Raw genomic sequence first — 20,091 nt, 5'->3', positions numbered from 1 at the left:
TTATTCATTCAATCTATCTATCTAATTTTGGGTCAATTCTTTAGCCGCTCATTGCCTTCTTCCCATGTTTTTGACAGAAATCAAGCCAATTTGCTCAGGTTTCGAAGGGTTAACACAGACTGCCACAGACCTGCTTATATTAAGACTATAGTATTTAAAATGCAACAAGCACAGTGAAGCTTGCCCCAGTGTGTATGGTCAGTATCCAATGCACTGGTTGTACTTTTGAGTTTATTAGTCCAATAAATAGGTGAGTATTGAGTGTGTGTGTGTGTGTGCGCGCGCGCACTGACCTGAGCCATAAGCAAATAGTATTTATCTGCTGACAAGGTTTAAACCAACATTTAACAGTGACAGCAACTGATCTGGACGATGACTTGGTGTCATACATTACTCTTGATATAAATAGGAAATGTTTTCTGTCATGTTAAAATCATTGTGGGATGTTTACTTTTAGCGATCCGTTGACGTCATTAGGGAGCGCCCCTTACCTCCTGCATCTCCGCCACGTCATATAGAAGGGCTCATGCCAGGCGGAGACAGCAGCTGAAAACACCCATGCTGTTCAGCTCAATGATGTAGCCCAACCTCCTACTACATTACTAGTAGAGTTAACCGGGTTTTCGCTGTACGCTGTCTGGGGAATCAACTGGACCATCTCTCCTGCTGTGTTTTTTACTGGTAAGCCGCTAAACCACGTAGCTAGCTGCTTAGCATGAAGTGCTAACGTGGGATGTGAGTGTGAAGTTACGGCTGTGGCGCTAGCTGGGGCTGGATAGTTTGCTTGAGTGGCGTCATGTAGCTATTTGACAGGACACACGAGAAAACTAGCACGCTTAATATGTGACTTTATATAGCTAACGATTGCTAACGTTATTTAATTAACGCTAACTTCATACATGGCAGCTATTTACTGACTTTAATAATGTGTTGCCTCGTTAGTCAGAAACACTGTTGTAATATTATTTGATGAACTTATTTAACAGGGGCAGGTTAGTCAAAGGTGGCACAGTGTACTATAAGGAAGTACTTTGCCGTATTGGTACATAAAAAGGCCATAAACACAGCCTCATTCTTATTAGCGTTGTTTGGTGATAAGGAAATCATGACGCGTCTAAAGAGTAATTGTGTTTTGCTGCCATGGGAACTACAATCATGACGCATGTAACTCTAGCTATGTTCATTTGGTTTAAGCTAGGGATTTCACTACTAACTATCTACCAGGAGAATCAGATCTCTTTCAGTTAAAGCCACCACCAACAGCACTAATAATGTTACCTGTTGGCCTACCTATGTGAATGGGCTTTTGTAGGATGGGCCCCTCTCATATTACCTATCCTGGATCAGATCCTGGACATGAAATCATGAATGAATGCAGATCACCCTAAGGTATATTGTAAGAAGATGTTAGTTTCAATTTTATATCTTGGTGTGCCCATTTTTATGCCAGCTGGTTTATTAAGTAATGAGAACTTTTTACCAGGTGAAGCGGTATTTGTCAGGTCAAAGTTCTGTGTGGCTTAAAGCAAACATATTTCCAAACCTGTCTGACAGTATGACCAGGTTAACTCATTGTGCTCATACAGTATCTTAAATTGATTAGAAAAGGCCATTCTATTGAAATATGTCATAATTAATGCATTTTGCATACGCACATTTAAGGATGTGTGAGTTTCTGTGGACTTACTGGTCATTGTGTGTGTGTTTCCTAAAAAGAGATTGCGGAATGCTGCTAGACGAGACTCCACTTTTTGAGCCCGCCCTGCTCCAGGAGCTAGACTGGAGTAGCAACACTGTCTCCTTCTGTCCTCCCATCTCCCCGTCCAGCCCAGGGGAAGGCCTGGTGCTCAGGCCACTCTGTATGGCAGACTACAACAGGGGTAAGTCTGAGACTGGGTAAACACATTCCAGACCAGTACGTGTCTTAGAATACGAAGAACATGACCACTTCATGACCAAAAATCATGTGAAAAGGACATTTTTGTTCTTTGCTGTCATAAAAGTAACATAAATAAAGACTTCACAATGGAGTGAGAGTTCCCCCAGACATGTTCACCTTCTTTTGTTTTGTTTTTATGCTCTAGGATTCTGCAAGGTTTTAGCTCAACTCACTCAGACGGGCGATTTCACAGCAGAACAGTTCATGAGTAAGTGCTTCTTTTATATAGGTCAGAAGTTGTTATTTTGATCAGAACATTTACGTTAACAGTTTTACTTTTAATTACAGTGCCGCCATATTTCTAAACAGACTTTTTTACAAAGCATTTGAGAAGAGAAAGAAGCCCAATTCTACAAAACACATAAAATGCCAACCAGTGTAATCAAATATCATAAGATTTTATAAAACACATATGTTGTTTGTTGGGTTTCAGAAAAGTTCGAGCACATGAAGAGGACAGGAGACTACTATGTTGTTGTGGTGGAGGACACAATTCAGGGACAGATTGTTGCCACGGCCACATTGATCACAGAGCACAAATTCATCCACTCCTGTGCTAAGGTAAATTACATCCCGGCAAGCGATTTGCATATATTTAACAATGGATACAACTGGTATTTCACCATGCATTTTTCCTGAAGACCAATCTCTTAAAAAAGTTACTTATTAATGTGCTGGTTATTAAAAATGGGGGGAATAATTATTTAATTACATTTACCACCATAAACCGAAAACAAATTACAGCTACGTTTATATTCATGTGTAAACATGGATTTTTATTGATGTTAAATATGATTGTAATTATGACCCTCCCTAATCTGTTGTGTTTGTAGAGAGGTCGGGTAGAGGAGGTAGTAGTCAGTAACGAGTGCAGAGGGAAACAGCTGGGCAAACTGTGAGTAGACCTGTGACACAAAGACTTTTTGTTTTGGGTTATTTTTTTTATATTTAAAGGTGGAGTCTGTGATTTTGGAGAAAGGTTCTTGATATTTTAACTTAACACCGAAGTAAATATACCTCTCCTGTCTGTGCTCCTTCAGAGGCTCTGGTAATGTTTAGATGCTTTTTTATGTTTCATTATTATTATGGTGTAGCTCCGTCCCTTGTCAGCAAGGACATGGTGTAGTGTTGTGTAGCTCCATCTGAGCCACTTTTTTGATTCCTTTTTACAGAGCTGAGGCTGTGTATGAACATTAGGTTGTGGGGAAAAAAATCAATGCAGTATAGTATTGCAATATTTTGCGTGGCAAAATTGTATCAATACATTGATGCCAAGTATCGAAATTTGAATAATATTAATTCTGAAGATTGAAATATGATTTAAATTTTGGTAGTCAACTAGAATAGCAAAATAAATTGCTTTTTCAGTCCACTAGATATATTTTGTTCCAATTAAAATCATTAATAATTAATTAACAGACTTTCTTCTCCTATTACTTCAAACAGATTCTGACAAAGGTTTTCTTTGTCAATAATTTGTAGTCGAAAAACATAGAAAAATACAATATATCGTAATTTATTGTATTGAATTACTCTGCATATGGCGTGTTTAAAATCGCAATATTATTGTATCGTGATTTAAGTATTGTAATAAAATCGTATTGTGTGACCTAAAGTGATGCCCACCCCTAATGAATATCAGGGTTTTTTTTAACACACACACACTGAGCAGACAGTTAGGAGATTTTTTGCTGAACTTGACAAAAAGCGTATGGTATTAGAATCACAGACTGCACCTTTAAGAGCCTGCATTTTTCCTACAAATTAAACAACACAAAAAATAATCACATGAGACTTATTGAGGAACTATCTTTTTATTGGGCCTGATTTATTTTCCTCTTCCTCTCTCTCTCTCTTCCTGTCGCTGTAGGTTAGTTTCAGCTCTCACTCTTCTCAGCAAAAAACTGAACTGCTATAAAATCACACTGGAATGTGCACCCAACAATGTGGCTTTCTACCAAAAGTTTGGATACACTGCCTCGCACGAGACTTACATGCAGTGTCGATTTTCTGACTGAGGACAACGGCAGCTTTAAACCTCCTTTTTGGCGGCATGGACCACACCTTTTTACACCCGCTGACATCAGAGCATGGCATTGACGAATCGTCTTAAGAATTGAGACAGGTTTCCGAGAATGAGGGTGTGGTTCTAAGTTGTTTCTGAATGCTTGTCCTGATTTCATCACACTTGAGTAAACATAAATGTATGTCGAAGCCCTCCACTCAGTCCAAAATCATCCTCCGCCCTTTTGGTAACCACTGCTACCTCACCAGGGTGGAGCTCTATCATCGTCTTCCCCCCACCATCCGGAGAAGAATATCCGTTACTGTAAATGTAATGTTTCTGATTGTTTCACACAATTAATTTGTTGTGTACTAAACAGAGAAAATAGAAGTTATATATGCGACTGTAAGTAAATACAATTGCTTGAGAAATCAAGATGGTACCAAATTAAGTTATATTTCCGAAGCAACTACAAAATTTATAAATAAATTATTTACAGCAGCTTTTCAAGTTAACCACAAAACCAAGTATGCTGGAAGGAATTATTTAGATCATGATCCAAACTTGGTCTCACAGATGTGTTGCATTGATCATCAATGGCAAGTCACCAAAGAAAAGCAGTTTTGTTTCTTTTAATGTGATTACTGTAGTTATTTTTACTATGGATTTTGTTGGGGTTTCTTTTTTCTTATATGTCCTCCTTGGTACAAAGAACTCTATCAGCAGGCTTTTTTTAGTTGACAGCAGTGTAGCTGTATAACTAGAATGAAGATGAATACTACACGATTTGAAGCATTACTATCAAGTCAAGACTGTTATAATGTATAATATTTCTAGTGAACAAAAAGGTATATATTTTGCGAGGCAGTGGTGAGAAATTAAAGGATTTAGAGTTTTGTATTTGGTCGATATTTGAAATTTGATCATAGCTGTGATAATGATTCAAATGACTTTTGTAAATGAACTCTTATTTAACTTTTATAATAATGCTGTTATTCTGGAGAACAGGGGAACATATTTAATGCAATTTATTTCCAAATATGTAGTGGTCATAAAATATTCAACAATCTACTGTGGATTTTCTGCTCATATTTTTAGTTGTTAAAACAAATGCGTGAAATGTGTATTACAATTTTAATTCATGTTTTAACTTAACAAATGCAAATTTGCAACAGCTGTGACCACGTTAGTCCATGCATCCCCCCGTTTTTGCCAGTTGGCAGGAGCAGTTTATCAGATGTCCTTTCACTTGACCTTCATGCCAAATCTCAGACTACTATAGCAAAAATAGCTGCTGCCATAGAGTTTGAACATTTTTTAGACCAATCAGCTACAGTATGGGCATATCTACTGATCATGACTGCAGCAAACACTTTCAATCCACAGTTCAAATGGATTATTTAGCAGGATTCATATGCCTCCAGAATATGAGTTGGCCATTCAGTTAGTTCACCATTGTTTCGTTTTTTTTTTTTTTTCACGTCTTGTCAGGTAAGTGGGTCAGGAAACTACTTGTCGAACGTATTTTTTTTCCCTTTGCCCTTTAAATAATTTTATTTATTGGTGGTTATCAAATAGCAAATACTAGTTAAAAGTCATGAAAAACGGCCGTTTGATTCCCCTTGGTCTCAAAATTGCTGCAAACTGAAAAATCCAAAGTTTGGAGTTTCACCCACATCCTCTAATGCCACTCAGCCAAAATTTGACTCAACTGTCTCCAGATCAGATGAAATGCTATCTTGAGCATCTTCTCATAAACTTTGTCTTTACCTGCTGTCATTTTCTCGCAAGTGCCTGCAGGCTACTGTGAAGATGCATCTCCCAAAGTCGAGAGGAAAGCGAGACCACTCAGTCTTTTACTACTTCCATCATCAGCTCTGGAAACAAAGTATTTATTTTTTTACTACTTGCCTGATTGGTCAAGTAAGTTGCTAGATTAACTAGCCCCATGTGACATACTACTTACCACTGGCAATCCTTAATGTTGTACCCTGCCTTTACAGTAAAAAGGATTTCAGAAAACATGACCAAATCTTCCATATTTTTATATCATTTCTAACGTAACTTAATTTCCATAAGCTATCATGTGAGTGTTGTCAATGCAAATTTGTTTAAAAATAAATTCTTATAGATTTCAGCCTTTTTGCTAAAGCATTCTGCCACCAGAGCTCGTAACACAATACACAGGAGAGCAAACTAATAAAAACTCATGTTAGTCACTGTTATTTACTGTTAGTTACTGGTATACACAACAATGTCTCCAGGAGGTTTTTTTTTTTAAAAAAAAGGTATAATTTGTGTAACTGTAAAATGTGACTAAAGAATAACATTCAATAATAGTATTTATGAACAAAATACTAGTAAGAAAATGTGTAAAATTGTGGCACAGAATAACATGTTATAAAAACACAGCTGAACAGGACTCAGTCAGACTTGTTTTTATTAAGCAGTAAGTTGTTATTTTCCATTCCTTACTATCCCACATTAGACCTAATATTAGTCCATAATCCTATTACTCTCAAAATAAAGGCATTAGCTCTTCCTCTTCTCCTGTTCTCCACTAGGCGACATCCTGGCTACTTTCCCTTTTGCTGACTGCTCCATTCTGGTCATCTACACAAATTCAAGTATCGAAAGTGCATTATTGCAATACTGTCCCGCTGCAAATGCAAAAATGCTTTAAATACTATAAAACTGCAAAAAATCTCCCATCAGTGCATACAGCTTGAGAAAAAAAAAAAAAGGACTTATCAAATTGGCCCGATCCCCATCAGTACTCCATGTCTCAGACATGAGCCGTCCCCCTCCCACCCCAATCCCTTTCCCCTTAGAAAAAGTTCAAATATTTACATTTTTAATCCCATTGAAAATGTGGAAAAAAAATTGAGTGCACTGTGCCACACAGCTAAATATCAGCAAAGCTCATCCGTTCTGTGCTGCTGTGACCTGCATCGCTCCAAAGTCCTCGTCTTCCTCCAGGCTGCGCTTACGGCTTCCTGTTACAGAAATGTGGAGACAAAGAAGACTAACTGAACAAACTGCAAACGTCAACACACACAGTTTAATAACTGTAAACCCCCCTGGATCAAAGAACTTCTCAGAGCCTAAACACCTTATGGTCTTTACTGCATGAAGTCGCCACCATTCAGGGAGAACAAAAACAGCTTACAGGAATATTCTAAGCTCTCGAGGGCTCCCAGTGTTTGAATGTTGGCATCTGTTTATGTCTTGTAAATGAAAAGTTCATGACATTGAGTGAAGATGAAAACTGAATTATGAAATCACCCACAACTGATCTGGCTTTCATTTGCTGATTTTCCAGTGAATGACTCCATTGTGGATTCAAAGAAAAACTGCCAACTACTACTAACTGCTTTGTACAAATGTGCAACCCACCTCTCGAACATCTACACTAAACGGTGGTGTACTGTTACATTATGTCAGCCACCCTTTGAAAAGTACGACATATTAACAATTCCTTATGTGTCTGCTAAACACAGAACTCTAGAAACTCGAGATAAAAGGTGTTACATGTTGATGATATTTTTGTAAGTTCAGCATCAATATAATCTATGAGCTGTATCTGCAAACAAACTTTACATTTTGGATTTTGTTGCCTTCACTTGCTACCAGCCTGTGTTGGTTTGCTGTACTATTTTAGTGAGAGAAAATCATGAGAATGGGAGGAGAACCGTTTCAAAAAAGTACGATTTCTCACAAAAATAAGTGCTGGTTGGTGGATCAGATAGAAGCCGGATTAAACACAGACTCTTGCTTATGCCACAAATCCACCACTTTCCGCTCCATTTTCACAGTAAAAGACAGCTGAGACTTGTTCATGTTCCTGTGCCTCCCTGGAGTCCCCTCCATTTTTTCTGTGCTGCTTCCTGTTTGGTGCTGGAGAGAGTGCAGCTATTTGGTGTTGACAACGTTCACATCATTTGAACGAGCCAAGACAAAAAACTTTTATGAAAATATTGAACATGTCTGATTTTATACGGGCATAAAAAAGACTGAGATTTATAGACTTATAACCACCTTACACTAGATGATTACGATCACAGGAGCTTCCCCACCAACTGAGGTAAAACTCGTGATTTTATCCCAACATTTAAAAAATTGTCCTCAACAGTGCCTGAAAAGTTGTTTGGTGTAAAGCCAGCATAATGCTTCTCTGTGCCTAAATGACACGGTGCCAGTCAACCCTGTTTTTTCTTTTGTGGAATAAGTCTAGCTGAGAAACAAAAAGACAAAAATAACTGGAGGAGACAGGAGTGGCTGAGCAGGACCGAGTGAATCATGCACTAACCTGGCATCCCAGCTTGTAACGAGAAGGACCTGCCCAACTGCATTGGTGACATCATTTTGATGGTCAATTTGGCTAGGTAGATCGCCTCGTATTCCTAAGACAAAAAAATCATTATTATAACACACTGAGTAATTATTATCAGTGTGAGTACAGGCAGAAACATATTGTATGTTTTAATGTTGTGTTTTCAACAGTGAAGGTGACAGTCTCATCTTCAAGTACTTAAAGAACCTCTGATATTGTGAACAAGATACAGCACTCACCTCCACCACCTTTAAAATAGAAAATTTATATTAATTTCTATATAAAACATGTGCCTTCGTATGTGCACAAACACATGCTTGTAATAATTTAAATGACTCAGAAAGAGACGACTCATCCCAATGTTGCTTGCGAGCCAGATGTCCAAATACTAAGTGGCTCACTAAATGTGGCCAACAAATGCTGACTAATAGAAGACTGCAGAAATGCTTTATGGGTACTTACAGACAGGAATATAATTTCTGCAGTGTCACGCTCAGAATAAAAGCACATTCTGTAAGATAGCAGCCTGACACACCTTTTGAAAAATCAAGGAGCTCATTGCAGTACATTTCATTAGTAAAAAAAATCATTAAACTTTACCGTGACTTTTTAAGACCTATAATGATTTTTTTTTCTTGCCACATTTATCTGGTGTTTTTTCAGACATATCAGATTCAAACATAATTTCAGCTAGCTGGCATTCATTGAGGGATGAGAGAACAAGAGACATGTAACGCAGGCAGAAAATGTAGAAACTAGTGTCATGGTAGATGTAACGTTATACAAAGAAACAGAGCTACATGTTGTTTGCAATTACTGATAATACATTTGCAGTAATGTTACATTACGTGTAAGGTGATCCACAAAAGATTAATGTAACAATTCCATTACACAACAAAATTCCATGAATTTTCCAGGCTGTGAAAACGTGATTGTGAAATTCCATGACTTTTCCAGGTTTTCCATGACTGTGGGAACCCTTGAGTTAGTTGTGCATTTACTTCTAGTAATACAGAAGGAACTGATTGGACTGCACTTTAATGAATCTAAAGCCCTGTATTGGAGTAAAGACTTACCTGTAACTGATGCACAAAGCCCACATTGGGATTGATGCAGAACCTCCTCTCCTGAACGTGGCTGAATGCATCCCTGTAGAGAAAATATTGCAATTGTTTTTTTACAACTACAGCTACTGAAGCACCTAGATATGCAAATGCAAACAGCAAAACCTAGAAAAAAAATACTGATAATATCCACTTGTATGTTATCAATACAACTGTAATAAATGCTAGACATAATTGTGCCTCTATGTGTTAATGTGTATATTCTAACCATTATGCTGCAGGATGCGTACACACTATTACACGGTGTCTTTTATGCTGTTTTCCATATTTATGCTAAAAGTAGACACAAAATCACACGTTTATTGTAGAAGTTAGACTTTTATTCTAATAGGATAAAATCAAAAGCTGTAATTTGATGTTAGAAAACAAAATCCCTCACCTGTATTTCATTCCAAATGTTTCCATAAGGTATGCAATCACTAAGGCAGCACTGAAAGAGTACACAATGGACAGACACAGTTTTACATTGGCAGATGTAATTTGGGCTCTGCTGCTCTAGCCTCATAGTGTAGTCAAGGAAAATTATGAATACAATATCCAAGGATATTTAGAAAACTTGAGCAGTTATATATCATGCAGAAATTCAGTGCATAATGAGGTAAAATGCCCGTGAAACTATATTGTGAAAATCCGTGATATCTAAACACAAAACAAACCTCACCTTCTTGATATCCCTGCATTACCATGAACAAGTACCTTTCCTAAAAGACAAAAGATTGTTGATAAAAGCCTTTTTTCTACTCGACACTCTGAATAAGAAAAATGGAAACTGCATGCATCCTTACCTCCTGTTGCTAAGCAGCCGTCAATAAATTCTTTAGTCTGTCAGGAGGAAAATGAAACAGTGTATCAGCAATAATGTAAATGCCACATTAAATGAAAAGCTTGATAAGAAGCATGCATAAAGCCCACTTTGCAACTCACTGAGGGGAAAAATCGTATTATGTTTTCCACTGGATTGTCAGCAATATCTAACACAAGGTATCTGCAAAGATACAACAACATTTAGTTAATTGCAAGAAAGCACCTGATCAAACAACACTTTTTTTTCCCAACATTGCACACAAAAATGCAGTGTGAGTTCTCACTTACCTAAATGTATGAGGGAAATTAGGTTTGATAAAATTGGCTTCAATGTCTTGGCGGACACAAACAACATGTGTTATGCCCTGTCTCTCGAGGATTGGCAGCTAGACAAAGAGAAAAGAAAGAAGTAATATGAAGATGAGCAAATAATAGATTATTTTCTCTGCGTCATCGCCTCTGAGTGTCTGTGGTTGAATTCTGTCAAAAAAAAATTACCTTGCTTTTCATTGCAGCAGAGTAGGGACCTAAAAACAGTCCCGGTAATATCTCCTGTAAATAAAGACAGAGCCAGACATCACTAACAACACCGGCAGTGAGAATTACCCAAACCTACAGTACAAGCACACAGCTAGTATATCTATTTTAAAGACAATGACATTCAGTATAATTGGAGCCTCTTAATATTAGAGATGTTCCTCACTAATTTCCCTGATGTTCAAACTGTAGTTGACTAGACTATAAGTAAGATAACACTAAAATAGTTAAAACTGACAACAATTTAATCAATGAGGTTAAACACTATCTAAAAAAAATTGTGTGTAAGAGACATTTGGAATTTTTTATTTTTCTCTAACCAGTAAACAACCGTCAGCTGTACTCGACTGTCACGCTTTCAATCAAACAAAACTCTTCTTTATGTCACACACCAACATCAATAACTCAAAACATACTTTGGATAACAGAATTTTGTGAAATAAATGGCACACCCTGATCACATCACCGTACAAACTAGCGCTTGGCAATATGGAGAAAATCTAATAGCAGTTTTTTAAAATCGGCATTGCAATGATATTGTAGGGTTGACTATTGGCACTTTATCAAAAGATTTGATTTTTGATAAATAATCACCAGCAATGTGGATATATCGACTACATGTGTAAAGGCAAATAAAACAGCTACAACAGTCTGGTAAGATCAGAAAAGTACATGATGTTGCTGTATAAAACCAGGAAAACACAACACTTATGTTATTTCAATATCCAGAATCTAGGACGATATCTAGTCAAATATCACAATGTTGATATATTTCCCAGCCCTAATATCAATAGGTTGGTATTAAACGTTCATTTTTAAACTGTGGCCACAACCTCAAATAGAAATGTGATATTTTTTATTCTAACACACGTTTTTATATATTTGTCTGAAACTGAATGACATTATTGCTGGCAGAGATTGTGATATCACAGATACTTTCACCAGTTTTCTTTCAGAGATCGCCATCAAATGTGTGGAAAAAACCCTGGGAATCCACAGATTTGGTGCATAGTGAACCGCTGCCAAGCATTATTCTTCCCTACACAGACTCATTTTACATACCTGCATGTCTCGTCTCATTGGATAAGCCCAGTCCTATAAAAAGGGGAATTTAAAAGCAAGGTTAGAAGATGATGATGTGACAGTTTCTGAAGGTGTTTCAGCCCCCGCGCAGAGAGAGAAAATAGTACCGGTGTTGCACTGAAGCATGTTCCCCCACAGAATAATGTTTCCCACCTGTTAATGCACGCCCCTCCCTCTCTGGTTAGGGTTAGGGTTAGGGACTGTTTGTTATTTATGAGAAGGTATGGGTTAAAAAATAGCAGTTGGGGGTAGATGAGGGACATACAACTTTATAAGGTACTATAATGTATTTATTTTCACAAACCTCTGAACTGCGGATTCAAAAGGCATATTTTCTTTGTTAAGGTTAAGGAATTAGATGCTTGTTTTGGTCTAACGCTCTCACTGTGTGCTACTTAGTGAAATGTGGTGAAAGGAGGGTGACTGATTTGGATAATGATTTATAGAGAGGCTCATGAAAAAAACAACACAGTCACACCCCAGCCTCTGATGAATAAAGTACAGTCCCTTCCAGGATTTGCATCAGGTTCATGTAGAGTTAGCTCACATCGACGGAGAAACGGTCTTTAATACAACACCGGTTTACTTTGTGTACATACGTGGCTAATGTTTGGAGACAGTGTTTCCACAGTGAACAGTAACGTTAGTGAGCTCAGAGGAGATACCGACACAGACATGTTCAAAGAAAGATCCGAGTATGTTTCACAGACCCACGACAATGCGTTGGACTCAAAAACACACATATTTCCCTGCGTATGTTTTAGCTGTCAGACTATGATGCAGGAGTGGAGGTTAGCTGAGGTTAGCCTCACAGACACAGTGAGCAGCTCGGCTAACGCAGACGGTTACTGCTCTCACCAGAAGCTCCTCCTTGGTCGCGGGCAGAGACGGAAACTGAAGTTTGTTGTCCTCGTCCATCCTGCTGTCTGTTCGGGCACCGCCGGCCCGGCTTCACGCCCGATATCGATGTTTCTTGCGGCGTGGTTAGCTGGACAATCGATGCAATTTGTTTTGAGGCTCCACATGCATGTCCGCCATGCTGTCCCCTGACAGATGTGTCACGTGACCGCTCGGCAGATGGCAAACAGGGCTCCTGGACAGAAGGGGGGCAACGGCGACGTCCCGCGGTTGATTTAGGGAGAGCACATAGCCGATGCCATTTCTTATAAAACGCTGACTAGTTGAAGGGTTCAATTAAAAAAAAGAAAAAAAAAAGATATATAATATTTTTGTAGGATAAAAATTGAATTTCAAAATATGTTAAATTATTATATTTTTCAATTCAATTTTTATCCTACAAAAATATACATTCATAAATGTAGATGGTATCAAAAGAAACCCAAAATACAAGAAAAAAATAGAAAATAGAACATTACAACCCAACATTACACGGACTGAAAGACGGCAAAGCTGAGAGAACAGTGGGCTTTTTAATTCATTAAACATTTTTGATTGAAACTTTGGTCGATATCCCTATGTATGCATATGTAAATAGTGGTATATAGTTTGTCTAGCATGGTTTTGACTTTGTTTTGTTTGTTAGTTTTTCTTATGTTTTGTTTGCAGTGTCCCTATTTGTTACAGAAAATATATATATTAATAATATACAAAAATCTAAATTTCTCCATGAATGAACGGTAGGCTATATAATTAATTTGCTCATTATTTTAACCAAATTTTACAATTAAATAATTATTTTGTTTTTCAAAAAATCTGATCTAGATAGGCCTACATATCTTAAAACAACATCAAAATCAATATGCAATAAAACTAAACTTACCAAAACTATTAATTTATGCAAACATTACAACTTTATTGTATAGTGTGTGTGTTCATACTTGTGTCTATTTTATTTTATTTTATTTTTTTAATTTTTATTTTATTATTTATGTTTTTACCTAATTATCTCATTATTTTAATGTATAAATTTTAACGTACAGTTTTCATTTGTTTTTTTTTAATTAAAAAATCAAATCTCGCACATAGCTGCGAGAATGACACACGAGGTCAAGGGTTAAACGCACCGAAAGCACCAGAAGCACTTCGGGAGCTAGCATCACACCCGTGGCTAGCATTAGCACATAGTAATGGGTAGAAAAACATGGTAAATGGAAATTAAACCAGCAAAAATAGGACACGTCTAGCTTGGAATTTGAAGAAAGAGACATTGAGGAGAGGAGGACGGCACGAAATCCCGATAACAATGCTAAGCTAACAAGCTAACATTAGCCTTGCGGCTGGAGCTCCGCAGCTGAGGGATCGTTTGTTACCGCAGCTTCAGCCTCCAAATGATCCTGGAAGTGAGAACAAAGTATCTCTCTCTATATTGAGGAGTGTCATCTTGAACCAACGTCGACGCACCATATACGTACGGACCTACACGCGGACTGCCTGACTGAATGGAGGTACAGCGGCCTCAGGAGGGTCCGCACCGGGACGCGTCGCCCGCAGCTTTCGGTGAGTCCAGTGTTGATGTTCGCTGCTCAAAAGCATCAGAGTTGGCAGTTGCGGTTATAAGCGCAGTCTTGTGAGTCATCCTGTGTCATTTTGGTGTGATTAATCAGACTACGCTTCAGAAACATTCTTTCTTTTGCTGAGTAAGTTTGCTTTGGGAAATGTTGGTGCTGCGCTGTGATGCGCATGGTTCAGAGTTTTTTTCTGTTCAGGTTGGAGTGGTCAGCAAATTTGCCATCAACGCATGGGTTGTTAAGCACAATCATAGTACCGATGTATCTTGGTTATCTATTTATCTATCTACACACACACACACACACACACACACACACACACACTTGGATAACCATCTCAGAAAATATTGTTTTGTCACGGTATCAAGTTATTACAGAATTATTAATATTATCAGTTATAAGGACCCACATTTTTTTCAGCATGGTACAAAAGCAAATGTACATGATAATCTACAGTATAACAGTCAATTTTCATTCCACTGTATACCTTGAAACTAGTATAATGTTGCAAGCCTAATACACAGGCACACACAAAATTATATTATCATGATGCTTAGGTCATGATACAATATTATTGGCATTTTTAGATGTTTTGTGACATGCTAAGTTATTTGCCAACAAATTGCATCATATTACCCTTTTTTCAAATGCACAATACTATGCTGTATAGACCCTCCTCACGCACACACCCCTAGTGTAAATGTCACTATTGTCTGTAATCAGAGCTAGTAAATTCACAGCAGGGATGACCACACGGCCTGATATCATCTAAATGCAGATTACATTCATTATCAGCCTACACACTCTCACTGAACTCTCTTTTTTCTCCTCTTTTTTCCTCTTATCATCATCTCTCTCTCTTTCTTCTAATCTCTGTCCAGTCTTCCAGTCTTTTATTTTTTCTGCTTTCACCCCTCTCTTGCATCCATCCCTGCTCAATAATCACTTCAACAATGACTGATTACAAGAGAAGAAAAATCCCTGATCTAAAACAGAGCGCATGAATAATTTCTAGATGCTTGTTTGGTCCCTCAGACGCGTCGTCTGTTTGTTGTTATGTGGCAGTGTAGCATTTTCTGATTTTTGTTTACCGTCTGGCCCGTGGGAGGGGACGGCACTTTTTCCGCAGATCAGAGGAGATGTTATCTCACAGCAGAACTGCTCCAGTCGGCTAAAGCTTGCATGTGTGTTTTCTTGTGAGTGCATATGTTTGTGAGTAACATCTCATAGCTTTGCAGCTCTACTGGTCAGCATGCGACGAGTCACTAAAATCATTTCTTATCAGTCGCAGGGGCAGATACATCCTCTACTGCTGCTCTTCCAAAATCACACACACCTTGAAAATAAGGTTTTGAAGAATGTCAATGCATGCACTTTAATTTGAAACAGTTTCTAAGATTGCAAGTGTATCTTCTTTCAACTTTATATCCTCCATACAAATCGTTATCTTGCTGCTTAAAATAAATCCCTGAATTATTTTCTCCCTGTGAGATGGTTTCCCTGTAGTGAATGCTTTTTGATATTGTGTTGTTCCAGCACGAATCAGAAATTAGCATCCATGCCAGATTTCTTTGGCAGAAATGTCATGGCAAGAGATGAGGGGGGAAAGCAGAGCATGAGTGAGTAAATAAAAATGATGGAGGGAGAGGATAAGCAAAAACACAGACAACCATGACTATGTGTGTTTGTATGTGTCTACTGCACTTAAAATACTAGATTGCCATTACAGTAGCAGGTGTCGCATAATATTCTGCAGTCACACAAAGCAGTTCACTTAGCTTCTCAGAAAAATATTGTGATTTTCTTTTCTTTAGTATGTTATAGGGCAAATTAGTTGTTTGTAGTTTTCTGCTGAATATATTACAGTGGGAAGGCACACGAGGAACAGAAAGGCCATTTGACTGAGAACATATGTCATAACAACAAATAATATTGAGTACTATACATTTTTGACAAAGAGTCACTGATATTTCATCTTTTTAAAACACCAAGTGCATTTGTCTTTATCCATGTTTTGCCTTCATGATATGGAGGGCAGCAGACAGTTGAAAGGGAATGTGGAATGACAAGTAACAAAGATCCCTCGCTAGACTTGAACACAACAATTATGTGATCAGCATCTTAACTCCAATTAACACCTGGGCACTGTAGGTTTTAGCAAATGTTTAGTCAACAGTTGTGCATATGCCTGGGTCTATTTTCAGCTGCAGATGTGTTTGGCTAAAGAGTATTTGAAGGTAAAAGGATGGTGAATGTGAAGCTCACTCAAAATAAACAGCGCTAGTATTCATTGTAATGAAGATACATGTGACACAGTGCAGCCGTGAGGCTCTTTTTGATTGTATTTGGACAACAACAGAGCTCTGTGACATGATGGAGTGAAATACTGTAAATCAGGCTTTAGCTAAGACGATACTTGATAGTAGGACATGTCATTGTTGGACTTGGTCTGTTCATGGGATTTGTTGGTAGTGGGAAAGGGATCTGCAGCTGAATTCCCTTTAATGCCTTGTGGCATTTGCTACTTGGGATTTTTAAAAAAAATTGATTACCTTTAATTAGATTAATTTATTTAATATACAAAATTAAACTGGGTGCCTTAAGGTAATCAGTAAAGGGTCATTTAATGGGCTTTGGATAAATTAAAAGGGTCTTTTCACATTAAAAATCCATTAATATCGCTGTAAACCATGCACAAAAGGCATTAAAATCCCTTACTGCTGCAGTACATCAACACACATATAAAAAAATAAAAACCCATGATACCAACCCTTCGTCCTTTTATGGTTAAAAGATAGGTTAACATAATTCATTTGTCTGTCTGTATCAGAGACAAGTCAAAGTAAAGCTAAAACGTTAAGATGCTGTTATTCCCACTTTAATCCAATTTCCATAGTAAATGTTGGCATTATACATTTCTGCAAACCACAGATATGTAACATATGCATGTTATTATGCGGCAGATATATTGAAACTTGATACATTAAACTTTTTGTTTCGACATATCCACTGAGGTCAGTGTGCAGATAGGCACAAAATGCCTTGGTTATGCTTAGGAAAATATCATGTTTTGGCATAAAATACCTGGTTTTGGTGCCATAATCAGTCCTGGAATTGCTGAACAGCGGCCTGCAGTGGTCTTAAATTTGACAGCCATCTCACCTGTCTCATCTGAAATATCTGAAATAACATCTGTTGATAGTGACTGTGTGTTAAAAGATTTCAAAACATTTGATAGCACTTAGGGTTAACACAGTTTTAAGGAAAATCAGTACAATGAACAAGCAAAACACTAAGTAATAAAAATAAAACACTAGTAGTAAAAGTAATGTCCTGTAGAGTTGAATGACAACAATATATCTGCGGTGAGGTTGATGGGGTTGAACTTTTAAAACTCAGCTCATAGCCCTGTGGAATAAAACTTCCCTGTCTGTTTTTAATGTTTGACATTTCAGAGGGAATCGTCAACAAACATCTGCCTATGTTGTTGCACATCCTAGTGGTGACAATACAAGTTAATGGGATTTCATTAACAACAGAATACCATCATTTCTTTATTGTATGAGTATATCTCTTTTGAGCCTGTTAAAGTGTCATCTTATTTCACAAATGAAAACCACAAGATATACTCAACCTGGGGTCATCTGAGAATCCACACGGTCTATGGGTCATAAAACCTGCAGCAGAGAGAAGAGAAGTTGACCTGTGTTAAACAAAACTCAGTGTCCCTTTTAATGGCTGAAACGCTGAGATGCATAGACTGCATTTTAATCACCAGAGCGTGTTATGGGGTGTATGACAAAAAGAAAATTCAAAACCTCTGCAGGTATTGAATTTTTAGGGTGGAGGATCAGTTGACGTTAGACAGCATGTGCTGGTGAGTTATTTAAACTAAAATATACTGTATGCGTGCAACTAATAAGTCTCACAGAAAGTGAGACTCTTAACAGTATTATTTTTAATCAGGTCAAACTGTTCATGGAGAATTCGTCGCTTTCGACCTCAGTCATTTAAAAAGATGTCCCATCATCATCATCTGAAGACGAAATTAGGGTAAAATATGACAGGATTTACGAATCAATTAAGAGGGAGTTGAGAATATCGCATAAATTTCCTTAAATCTCAAGTAACGACAGGCACAGTAAATTACAGCTGCCACATTGGAACCCAACCGGTCACTTGAAGGTTAAATCTCAAACAACAAATGCACATAAAAGCTTAGGAGAGCATCTTATGTTCATTACATGTGGTTTTCTCAGTACATTACCACAGTAATGTTTCTCACTGGTGTGCATCTACAGTTTTCTTGTCTTGCTCTTGATTTTAGACACGTGTTAGGGTCTATCTTCTGACAGGTTCTGGGCAACACAACAAAGTGTGTATGTATACGCACAATACTGTGCATCCAATGTAGTAACAAATGCAACACAACTGAATCATTAACTCTGGTTTCCATTAAGTTTAATTTGTTTCTGACATGGGAAAATTACATTGTCTAACAAGGGAAAACACACTGCAGTGAACCAAAACATGCCCTTTAGGAAATATTGCAATATTATAAAAAAAAAAACACCTTTTCTGGTCTCTCTTTTGGGTTGAAAATCAAGCTGCTCACTTTGTGCTCCTCCTAGTGTTTTTCTGGTGCATTAGTGTTTTTGGATTTGTGTGTTATTCACTGTGCATCATTTTTGTATTTGCAGCATGTTTGCTGTTGATGTATTTGTTTTTGACTTTCTGCGAGTTGGTTTTTCATTCATGGCATGTTATCGTTTATGTATTTGTTTCGGATATTTCTTATGTGTTTTACGAATTGGCATTGTCTCTGATGGAAATGTTTTAGGCAGTTGAGGCACGTTAGCGGTTGTCGACCATTGTAGAAATCACAGTGGACTGAAGTTAGGCTCCTTATTCTCAGCAGTATCCTCATCTCTTTAGTCTGGATGAATTATTGAGGAAAGTCTTTCACGTTGCATTATGGTTATTTTTGACTTTCTACTTTAATCAAATATCAGAGCAGACGTCTATGGAAGTAAATTGATACATTTTGATGATACTGATCCAAATCCATTGACCCATTAATGTTTGTAAGGTGTTTACAATAAATTATGGTGAATTACGATTATATTTGGTGATAAGTCTTTGATCTGTGAGAACTCTGAAGAAACTATCCCTTTGTACAAACATCACAAACAGAAAAACTTTTCATTCTCACAGATGACCAGCGCTCTCACCTCAAAGAGATTGGCATTCATGACAACACAACATCCCACTCCTCCACTTCAGAGAAGTAAATCATACATCATTTTTTAAAAAACAACTTTCTTGGGATGATGGCTGTAAAATGAGCAACCCATTCAGAATAACAACAACTCACAACTTACATACTCAGTCCTCTTCTACCCAATCTGCTGTACGTCTACCAGATGTTGTTTATCTACAAACCTGCATCTGTGTCAAGCAGCACCTGAAGGGTCACTTCTATCCCATCGAGGTCCCTCAATAATGCTGCTAAGCTGCGTAGGGATGATTTAAATATAGGGCAAAATAAATAACAAATCAGGCCAATTACATCTGACACATTCACCAAAGCAAAAAGAACTACTTGGTTTTACAATATTAACAAGGTAGCTTCTTTTTTTTTATCATGGACTCATAATTAACAAGATTGGAGACATGTAATCTGACAGGGATGGCCTTCATGTGTTATTCATGATTTCATATACATCTCAGTGATTTTCATCTTCTTAGTTAATTGTTAACTGGGGCTCTCATTCTGGCACTTTACTGATGTTCTTCAT

General features: G+C 37.6%; 2 protein-coding genes across 2 annotated transcripts; one reads left to right on the top strand and one right to left on the bottom strand.

The window, feature by feature from the left end:
• The first annotated feature begins 592 nt into the window (after window positions 1-592).
• On the top strand, window positions 593-5,013 carry gnpnat1 (glucosamine-phosphate N-acetyltransferase 1). Its single transcript, XM_042509547.1, has 6 exons — window positions 593-681; window positions 1,717-1,880; window positions 2,085-2,147; window positions 2,373-2,500; window positions 2,773-2,834; window positions 3,810-5,013. Exons 2-6 carry the CDS (start codon window positions 1,727-1,729, stop codon window positions 3,955-3,957), a joined length of 555 nt encoding a protein of 184 aa, XP_042365481.1. The 5' UTR covers window positions 593-681; window positions 1,717-1,726; the 3' UTR covers window positions 3,958-5,013.
• Window positions 5,014-6,367: 1,354 nt separating this feature from the next.
• Window positions 6,368-12,885, bottom strand: styx (serine/threonine/tyrosine interacting protein). The gene is given in 13 exon segments (XM_042509427.1): window positions 6,368-6,940; window positions 8,254-8,347; window positions 9,354-9,426; window positions 9,781-9,831; window positions 10,063-10,102; window positions 10,187-10,223; window positions 10,326-10,386; window positions 10,494-10,591; window positions 10,704-10,757; window positions 11,805-11,837; window positions 12,684-12,746; window positions 12,748-12,774; window positions 12,776-12,885. Coding segments are annotated over 13 exon segments (780 nt in total). The 5' UTR covers window positions 12,851-12,885; the 3' UTR covers window positions 6,368-6,866.
• Between the last annotated feature and the right edge of the window lie 7,206 nt (window positions 12,886-20,091).

This window comes from Plectropomus leopardus, chromosome 1 (genome assembly GCF_008729295.1).
Source record: "Plectropomus leopardus isolate mb chromosome 1, YSFRI_Pleo_2.0, whole genome shotgun sequence".
In the NCBI taxonomy this organism is placed as follows: Eukaryota; Metazoa; Chordata; class Actinopteri; order Perciformes; family Serranidae; genus Plectropomus; species Plectropomus leopardus.
Note: the sequence above shows the minus strand (reverse complement) of the source record. Positions and strands in the feature narration are given on the sequence as shown.

Bases quoted from the DNA above. Each gene is read 5' to 3' on its own strand.
- gnpnat1 (XM_042509547.1), top strand. From the start codon at position 1,727: ATGCTGCTAGACGAGACTCCACTTTTTGAGCCCGCCCTGCTCCAGGAG. The intron at 1,881-2,084 runs GTAAGTCTGAGA...TTTATGCTCTAG, and splicing joins TATGGCAGACTACAACAGGG to GATTCTGCAAGGTTTTAGCT. The intron at 2,501-2,772 runs GTAAATTACATC...TTGTGTTTGTAG, and splicing joins TCATCCACTCCTGTGCTAAG to AGAGGTCGGGTAGAGGAGGT.